Raw genomic sequence first — 10,207 nt, forward strand, 5'->3', positions numbered from 1 at the left:
GCAGACAGATACTGCTCGACCTGCGTCTGACACCGATGGAGGAGGGAGCCGAAAACGAACAGGTACCTGTGCCAGAAGCCACAGGCAGACAGTTAAAGGTATGCCCGTTACCGAAGAACATGAACCCCGAGTTCAACAAGGAGCGAAGGATGGCGAGGGCCAAGGCGCTCGTGGACCTCCACACCAGAGACGAAGGGGCCATGTACGTGGACGCGGCGGAGTACCAGGAGAGCGAGAGGGCCTACGCCGCGGCGGTCGTCAGGGCGTCGACTGGCGAAACGATAACGGCAGCGAGCGTGAGAACCCAGAAGGCGCACCGGGCAAAGGAGGTGGCCATCGCCCTGGCCATCGCCGACCCTGCGTGCACGACGGTGCTGTGCGATGCAAGAACGGCGGTGCGTAACTACGCCAGAGGGAGAGTGTGCAGGGAGGCCGCACGAGTACTACGCACGGTCGACCTCGCCGGTGAGAGGAGGTGCGTGGCCATCAAGTGGTTCCCGGCACACGTGGGCATCGATGTGTCGGACCGGGGCAACACCAACCATAACGAGACGGCAAACGCGGTGGCGCGAGGACTAACCAACCGCGCCGCTGCGACAGAAGCCGACCAGTCGTGGTGGTGGAGGGAGACCAAGGACAGCATGACCACCTACACCGAGATCGTGAAGTGGTACAGACTGAGCAGACGAAAGGTACCGCCACCCCACCCGGGCTTGACTCGAGAGGAAGCGGTGATATACCGGCAACTGCAGACGGGGTCCCTCCCCACCCCGGTGCTGATGCGGCACGTGTGTCCGAGCGTGTACGAGAGTGACTTGTGCCGAGTGTGCCAGAAGGAGAGAGCCACAGCGGCTCACATCCTCTGGGACTGTGCCAAAAACCCGCGCGAAGCGTCGACAGAGACTATGATCCCGCCGCATCTCGAAGCCGCAGCGGGAAGCTACGACCAGGAACAACAGACCAAGGCCGTCCAGCAGATCTCGGCGGCCCTTGAAAGGCAACGACCAAGCGAAACCGCCGGAAGGTTACCGCCCCAACAAAGGGGCAGGCGAAGCCAGCCGAAGGGAGTAGCGAGGCCGGAGCCAAAGTAGAGGGACAAGAAGTCGAGAAGACGTCACGGCCGCGTCGCGGAAAGACCCCCGCGCGAGGGGATCTAACCGAGCTGCAGGCACTTTAATAAAGTTGCTCTCTCTCTCTCTCTCTCTCTCTCATTTACACAACTATCTGTTATTTTGCCAACAACATCGTAATTTTGATCGAAACTCTCCCCTTCACCTCTCGAAAATATGTACAGGACTGTTACACTGAATGCTTATACAAGAGTGCCCGAAGTTAAGTGCTAGTTGGTACTGTCTTGGTGCTATTTTACTGCTATAGCACGTGCAATCAACGCGGCTCCGGACTAAATTTCCCCGAATCGTAAACGCTGTAAAAATGATGAGGAAGATCAAGAAAGACTATTGCGGAGAATGGTAGGCGTTTAAACGTGTCGCTGCGGGGAAGTAGCAAACAGAGAGGGCGAAACACTGTCAGCGATAAAGGGGCCTAAGCGAATACAGAGACAAAAACTTGTTAACCAACCAAGTAATACTTCCATGATCCACGAAGTGACAAAAAATAATTCTGGTAGTGCAGCGTTGATCGGACATCAATCCCACCACATGTACCTCTTGAAATGCCATTCGTGAGCTGTATTCGCGTAGTTTGGTACAACCATGCTAAAAAGTATGTTCTTTGTGGTGCGAGCAAACTTTGTAAGATTTCTCAGACCAGTGCTTGGTCTCTATCATTCACCCGTTTTTAGTTTCAACACTCAAATAACGTCATGCTGCCGCCCGTGTCAGTAAAACCCCAATTTCAGGCACTTATTCAGGAAAGCCCGAAACGCGAAGAAAAGAAAAGTGTCAACGGTGATTTCTTCAGCTCATACCACTCAGATAAAATCGTATACCGACTGTCTAGACTTTCAGTCTACCACCGACCCCAATACGTCCACCGTTTACGAACGCTATTCATCTTTCAAAAGAGGGAAAGAAAATGGTGGAATATGAGCAGCTGGCTTGGCTGCCTGCCAGAGTCTGAGTTATGAAATATAATCACCAACATGCAAGGAAACTAAAAATGTTAAGGCAGCATCTTCCCGACCTCTCTGTGTCTTTTGAGTCGTTTACGAGCCGCATGCCTTTTTTCAGTCGGCATGCATATACTACACAGATGACGATGTTCTGCAAGGCGACGAAAAAACTTTTCTTTGCCTCCTCTAAAAAGAGGCAGTTCAAAAAATGCTTCCCGCTGCCATTGTTATTTCCCTTTCCATGGTTTATTTTTTCCACGAGCACTAAAACTGATAGTTACTGTACTACAGAGTGTCCCCAACTAAAATATACCAGCGCACTGCCATGAATATCTGAAGCGGAAGAAAAGGGAAGAGCTTACAAGGACATTTGTAGCCCTAAAAATTACGTTGTGCGGCAGCATCAAATCAAATAAATTAACTCAATACCGAAACTAATCTTTTTCATCTTTTTAAACGGCTAAGAAGATAAAAATTCTTGGAGCACCACAACGGCAGCCGCACGCACTCGTCTTAATCGACATGACACATGATTTTTACCCAGTTAGGTCACTAGTCAGCCATAGCATTTTGCCTCATTGCTTTTAGATGCGACTGCAGCTCATTCACTCGCCTTGTCCCTCCATACGGCGTTGTTGTCCGTCCACACCCCTCCCCCATTCTCCTCGCCGCGCGAGCTGCGCTCTCCGCCACTCACCCCCTCTCCTCTCCGATAGCGAACACCCTCTCGCGAGGGGCATTGGATTGGATTCTATTGGATTGGCTTGGCTTGGATTGGATTGGATTGGATTAAAGTGGATTGTGTTGGATTGTGTTGCGTCATAGCCGCGCCACGTCGCGTCATAGCCGCGGCAGGGGGTTCGCGGCACGTTTCACGCGATGGGAGAATCATCCTAACGGAAACAACAACGGAACCCCCAATGCGTCGCATCTACACAGGGGTTCCCGCGAGGGGAGGAGGGAGTAATTTTTTATTGTTTTCTTTTTTTTTTGGGGGGGGGGGGGGGCTCGTTTTTACCTCCACAGTACAAACTATTTCTGACTGCCTTTTTTCCAAATGTGAGCAATTCCTGATGCTAAAAACAAAGGAGAAAAAAAGCCTGAACTACGTTGCAGAGAGTGCTACCTACATGGTTTCAATGGAGCACATGCTTTATGCATCTTATTACTGCCTAAGCTTTCGCTTTCATGGCTTGCACAAAAACCAAAAGGAACGCATCGCATTTATTGGTTTGTTAAATGTGTGAATTCATGTTATCTAATTTATATTAAGCGTGTTGTAGGAGAGCCATTGTGCAATCAAATAAAGGCGGCACCAGAGGGATGCGAAAGGTACTGAGTGGCTCGTGTGCCATTTTCCCGCCAAATAAGAAGTCGTTGCGGTTAAAGGGCTTCTGACATCAGGTTGAAAAACCAATATGCGATAATCTTGTCGTTATACGGGGCATAATGCATGATATGAAGTGGTTCTCAGAACGAATGGTAGCACGTTTACGGCCCCAATGATTACTTGTCAGAAACTACAAAACAGCCTGTATTGCCTATGAAATACCGAAAAATAACAACCGTATCTCAAATGAGTTATATATGACCACACTTAACGAAACCAGACACCAAACAAACAGCAATTTGAGCATTCCACGAGTGAACAATTTATATAGTAAACGCACAATAAACTACATTGCAACAAAAATATGGGATAGCCTCCCAATCATTGTAAAGCAAAGCACTAATTTCTGTGGTGTGTTAAAAAGCATATTGGAAATGATGAGCCTCTACCTATTGTGTAATCTATCATTCATCACCTCAAAATATTTCAGCATCTTTCTTTTCGTCTGCGGGGAAACTGCTAAGAATAATGTAGATTTGTTGCGAACCAAATTGTTTTGTGCCTTTTGTAGTACACGCATTTTCTTACGTGAATCATGTACATTTTGTTTATGTCCTATAACCTGAGTCGGTGTTTGTGTATTAACGTACTGCATGGGCCCACTACTAGCAGCATTATAAGGGATCAATCAGATGTGTTGACACCAATGTTTCCTCTGTAATAATACCCGAAATAAAATAATTGAATTCAATAGAATTGAAATCATTTTGCGACCATGCTCGCCCCTGCGTCCCTCTTCGGGTGCACAATAACCCACCGATGACGCTGACAGCGTGCCACAGCCACCTGCCAAAAGCGGGCCTTCATTTTTTTAAAAAGCGAAGTTTTATATGGCTACGGTTCCGCGCATTTTTTTTTTATTCTGAGTGTGCACAAAAAACGCTTTGCCTCAAAGCCAACTCTATCGCGGTGCACACCAAAAACCGGCTGTAGCTCAGGTTTTATCATACATTTTACCGAAATAATTGTATAACAAATTGCAGCTAAGACAACTCTATTATCACACCCGGTTTCATTCCCTCGTCACAACTATATAGTTAACAGTGAAGCTAAAAAAAATCATTACAGAATTCCCGTCAGCTGTCAATACACGGGCATACAGGGAAGCGGGGGGGGGGGGCGAATTTTTGCATGCTAGGATAAAATCTCTCGTCCTTCCAAGCTTCATCAGATAGTCACGAAGCCATAGTCTCCACCATTACCAAATGACGACAAAGATAAGTGCGTACACATTCTCTATCCATGTGCATGGTGTGTATTTTATGCGGCTACCAAAACTTGTTGCTGAGCTAGTTGGTACATACTTAAAGAAAGAAGAAAAGGTGGCGCAAAACTAGACGTGGACGAAGAAAACAAGGTAAGACAGATAACAAGGTAAAACAAGGTAAGACAGGCACCTGTATCTGTCTTACCTTGTTTTCTTTGTCCACGTCTAGTTTTGCACCACTTTCTCTTCTTTCTTTAAACATACGGCTACGCTGGTCACCCACTTTCACAGAGTGGAATGACTCCTACTGTTTCTTCTCTTTATTCTTTTCTTTCTTTTGAATTTTTTTTTTGTGTGTGTGTGGTCTACGCCTGGATGTCTTCGGACTGGTGGCCTTTGGGAAGAGACAGATTGCGCTTCCTGTTTTTGTTTCCGACATGCTGTAACTGCAGACAACAACACTCGCGACTTCGGAGAATTCGGCATGCGAAGGTCAGACGCTCAAGGCATGACGCATCTGTGTGAAGAAGGCATTAGTGGAGGGTGACGTAGACGGCAGGTGCGCGGCATTCGTTCTCCCGTACACCCTGTCGGAGTAGTGTCAACGTAGCGGTATTGTTGACAGCGGATATGCGAACAACATCTTCTCAGGACTCTTGTCTTGAATTCACAGCGCAAACAAGAAACAAGGACGATAGGGAGAGCACAACACACAGGCGCTATCGTCCTAGCTCTCCCTATCGTCCTTGTTTCTTGTTTGCGCTGTGAATTCAAAATTACGGAACACCAACTCACACAAGCATCAACTTTTCCCAGGACTGCCTTACCGCCGTGGTGACGTTAATTCAAGCTCGGGTCCTGCGCACGGAAAATACACTCCCGGGCTATGAAGTGCACCGTAGTGAAGGGTTACGGAATAATTCAGTCCATCTAAGAGTGCCAACGCGCGCCGGAATCTCGACACGCGGACGTTTCGGCCTTTCACTTCACACGGGAAAAACGACCGCCGCGGCCGGGATCGAACCCGGGTCCTCGGGCGTAGCAGCACAGCGCCTTAGCCGTCGCGGCGCGCCTGGAAAGTCTGTTTTCGCGCGAAAATTATTCAGAGATAAGGAAGCCAAAATTTGCGCGTGGTCATAGGCAGAAATTTCGGATCGAAGCAATGAATCATTTTCATGGATACCACTTAAGGAGAAAAACATTCGGTTCAAGTTTGCTAAACTATTTGAAGGTTGCTTAATTGGTAATACCCCAAGTAGAAAACAACGCTGCGAAGATGTGCTTGAACATCGTAACTCACGTTTATTGCGTGCTGTAAAAGGTGGATGTTGGACACCTGGTTAAACTCTGATTAGATTTAACTTTCTGTGGCCGAAAGCAGTGAGACCTTTTTCCGCATTACGATCCCCACCAACGATGGTAGGGGGTTTCTAAATTGCCGCAAAGCAGTGCGTCTTCGGGGGGCCTCAGTTCGCGAAATATCGGTGAAAGCGAGCATTGGTATAGAATGAACGGTTGCCTCAGCTAGGCATGGTGCTTTGCAGATAACTTTCGTGTTCATGCCGCCTCTTCAACCCCCCGTCTTGATCTCCCTTTTTTTTTATCTCGACGGCCCCTAGGTGTGACGACGGACGAAAAGGGCCTCCGGCGTCTTTCGGCACGCGGCTGCCCGAGCACGTGGTTTGACTCACCCGCCTGACACCGAGGCCTGCTCCTTGCCGACAAGGCTTTTGTTTACAAATACAGGCGCGCTTATTATGGACCGGCCCCATTATCAGAAAAAGGGGACTCGTGCCGCGCCTATTGCTTCTGAGTGCTCGATGAATTGAACGCCTCTAAGCGAAACCCACGTAAGAGCAATTCATTTCTCTTCCCTATGGCTGCTTCCTAGACACTCGTCAGGGAACCAAGAAATATACACATACCGCTTCTGTGAGTACAATCATTGATAAATGAAATGGGAACACGAAAATATGAACCGGAACACGCAAAATCAAAGAATATGAATACGGGAGATAAAATAGTGGCTCGCTAGCGGTATATTTGGAAAGACAAATTTCCTATCCCTGTTACTGTAATAGAGTCATGCGGCAACATCACGTGCACGGGAAGAAATCGCGCTGTTTGTGCGTTTCGGTTCATATTTTTGTGTTCGTTCTTCCTTTGTCAATGACTTTTCGTCGGTTGTTCCGGCAAGCCCATTCGGCGGTGTTACACTGCCACAAGCACTAGAAAGAAGGCGCCTACCTATGGTAGTGATGACGGTGATGCTGTAGAGAAGCGCCCCCGAGAAGGACCACTGCAGGGCCTCCTCCTCGACGTCCTTGCCGTCGTAGCCGTCGTTCCTGACGGCCAGCACGACGTGGTCCTCGAACTCCTTGAGCTTGGCGCCCACGGCGTCCATCCACTCCTCGTCGTGCAGCACGTTCAGGCGCTCGGTGACGGCCCACATGTCGCGCAGGTAGCGTCGCCGGAGCAGCGACACGCGCTGCCGCTGGCGCACCTCCTTGTCGGCCTCGATGGCGCGGAAGATGAGCGCGCCCACGATGGCGTACGCCACCACCAGCAGGCAGAGGCCCACCTGGGACACCAGGTGCGTCAGGAAGATGCGCAGGCAGCGCCGGCACCGCGCCACCCGGGACTCGGGCATGGCTGTCCTCCGCCGACACGCAGCACCGGTGCTCCTGCTGGAGTCAGCGCCTCGGAGTCGCCTATGCTGCTCCTCCGGCTCTTCAGCGTCGGCGCGTACGTGAGGAGAGCACGTGCTCTGTCTGTGCCCGGAGCGCGTTCGGCCGCCGCGCCACGCCGCCCTCCCTCCCCTTCCTTCGTCCGAGCGAGCCGGAGTTCTGATCCCGCGACGCGAGCGCCACTCGCCGCTCCTCAGTTCGCATTCTCTCTTGGGACAACGGCGGGAGTGCGTGGCTTTGGAAGGTCCGCGGCTAGAGCCACCGAATAAAAAGCGTAGCTTATTTAGTGGCTCTATCCCCGGCTGTATTGCGCACCGGCCTCCGCCAATTCTAGTCCTGCCGAGTTGGGATTGTCTGCCTGCGGAAAACCATCCTCAGTAAACTCTCGAGGCACTGGTGTGAATAATCGTATTCGAACCCCTCACGAGCGTGGGAACCCCACTGCTTTTGTTACTTTTATGCAGAAATTTAAAAATATGGTTTTGATTTGGGCTAGTTGGTCCCATACGAAAAACACGGGAAGAAAATACGGGGGAAAAACTAGGCAAACAACGGGCTGACAAATGCGAGCGCTGAATAACAACTGAGGGCTAGTGCCCCAGACAAGATAATATGGAAAAAATGGCGATGGCATCACTTTGAGGAAAGTAAACATGAACAGATGCCGACAAAGCGATGTGATGTTCTGAAGCAGCAGCATCGCCATCCCAGACAGTCTCGTCCTGTCTAGATATCAGTTTTTTTCTTATACAAGGAACTCGACGGTGAGCTTGCGCAGCGTTCCCGCTGTTTCTGTATCGCCCACGCTTCTAGAATTTCGCGTGTGCCGCGATAGCGTTCTCGCCCCGTCGCGGCCCCGAAACACGGCGACCCCTTAAAGCTCTGCAACGCACAGCCAGGTTGCTTTCAGTGCCAACGGGGACGCAGTACACGGTTCTTTCAGGAGCTTGTTCGCGCACCGGCCGGTGTATTTTTTATGCCGGCGAACAAAAAATTGGCCGTGTATCTGCTTACTTCGTTGCCAATGTTGCCGAAAGACGATATTCGTCTGCCGCCATTGCCGCGTAAATCTCTCTCTCTCTCTCTCTCTCTCTCTCTCTCTCTCTCTCTCTCTCTCTCCTCTCTCTCTCTCTCTCTCTCTCTCTCTCTCTCTCTCTCTCTCTCTCTCTCTCTCTCTCTCTCTCTCTCTCTCTCTCTCTCTCTCTCTCTCTCTCTCCCCTCAGCTGTAACGTTCTTCCCCTCCCTTTCGTTCTTTCGACAATGAACATTGAGGAGGTTCGCTAAAGTCAATTCAAATTTCCCGCGTTCCACGGCTCGCGCCGTCTACTGGAACATTTTGTTATTTTTAAACTTGAAACACTTCCACGGAGTCCGGGCTCGTTAGAGCTCTTTTTTGTATTTTGGGGTTTAAATATTGTTTTCAACGAGTATTTTTAATTTACTATCGCAAATACCAAACACATTTATTTTCACTTAAAACAACGTTTCGAGCACCAGTTGAGCGTTGATGATTTGCCTCAAATATGCCGAATTTTTCTTTTGCCCAACAATGTTGACAAGTACGAAGCACGTTTCCAAAATTAGTGGTGTGGAAAGGTTTTGGCTATATAAACTTTTCGTTCAAGCATTCTTTTAACTATTCGCTGCATAGCTAAATCGAGGGACAGACTGAGACAGACAGACATACAGGCATGTATACAAACAGACAGACTAAAATTTTCGGGTTTAAGTAGCCCAAACACTTCCGAGGTTCCACGTGCCTTTAAAGTGCGAGGCATCGGAAAACGAACGTTTCGGTGTGTGTCCTATTAGCAGGCACGTGCGGTACAGAACATGTTTGAACCTCAAGTTTGCCTATGCATTTTGAGCATATTAGCTACTGATATCAATAGGCCCACTTTTCCGGATCAAAAGAGCCAAAATAAAAGTGTCTGCGTGCATGCATGTGTCCTACTCAGTGATGACCGCCATGAATGCTCAAGAGAAGTAAAACATGCTCATACATTTCGCCTAAATTATGTGTCACCTCTCTGTCGTGTGCTAAAATGCTTCGCTGGTCCTCCACCTTCGCAGAGTGGAATGGTTCGTGATGATTTTTCTTGCACTGCACACTGGAATGCCAGAGATATTCACACTCTCGTACAAACTTGCAAGCTCATTTGGAGCCGAAAACACGGCCCGCACGCCTGCTTTACCAGCCACCTGTTTAGTACAGTGTGAAAAGTTGTGTGTGTTAGGAATGAGACTCAGGGCTTTTTGTGCGCTTATTCTCACTCTTGTTGGCGCTGCTGTAAACAGACTCATCGCCACACTGCATCGGCAGTGCTCCAAATCATGGTCTGCGAGCAACCTGCCGACACCAACCACTGAACTTGCGTGTCCAAGCTTAGTTTTATTTCATGCGGACACGATCGGAACATCGCATTCAACAAGGCCGCCAGGGCTGTTCCACGCTTTGTAAGCTTCGAGTGGACAGAGGAAAATGGCATAAGTCATTCCTTGCGGCTGTAGGACTATTCGTCGAAAGGCTTTTCGTACTTAGCACGGCAGCTCGTAGTAGGTTAATTCGTCGCATGGGGCAAGTCGTAGTAGAGTAGTTCGTCGAGATGACAACTCGTCACAACGACGAACATGTTAAAAAAACTGGGGTTGATTCTTCTGTCATAGGAATCGGTAAAACACGAAACTGAAATGTGCAGCGAAATCTGCAGCATAATTTGCGAGTCGGCGGCTGTCTTGTGGGTGTGCTTGGCGAGCGACATCCTGCCAGCGGGTCGCTTCGGCAAAGGCGTACTGGCGTCATTTCCGTGATGGATATGACGTCAGTGAAATCCTGGTGTATTCCGGCA

General features: G+C 49.3%; 1 protein-coding gene across 1 annotated transcript in view; it reads right to left on the reverse strand.

Annotated features, from left to right (window-relative positions):
* The window catches only part of LOC144144602 (potassium channel subfamily K member 18-like), a 69,392-nt gene extending 61,038 nt beyond the window's left edge, over positions 1-8,354 (reverse strand). Inside the window, exon 1 of the mRNA XM_077676109.1 lies at positions 6,919-8,354. Within this exon, the coding sequence (XP_077532235.1) occupies positions 6,919-7,321 (403 nt within the window). The 5' untranslated portion in view covers positions 7,322-8,354. The remainder of the gene's footprint in view (positions 1-6,918) is intronic.
* Between the last annotated feature and the right edge of the window lie 1,853 nt (positions 8,355-10,207).

The sequence above is a fragment of the Haemaphysalis longicornis genome, unplaced genomic scaffold (assembly GCF_048455015.1).
Source record: "Haemaphysalis longicornis isolate Haplotype H1 unplaced genomic scaffold, Haemaphysalis longicornis Haplotype H1 scaffold_7, whole genome shotgun sequence".
Lineage (NCBI taxonomy): Eukaryota > Metazoa > Arthropoda > Arachnida > Ixodida > Ixodidae > Haemaphysalis > Haemaphysalis longicornis.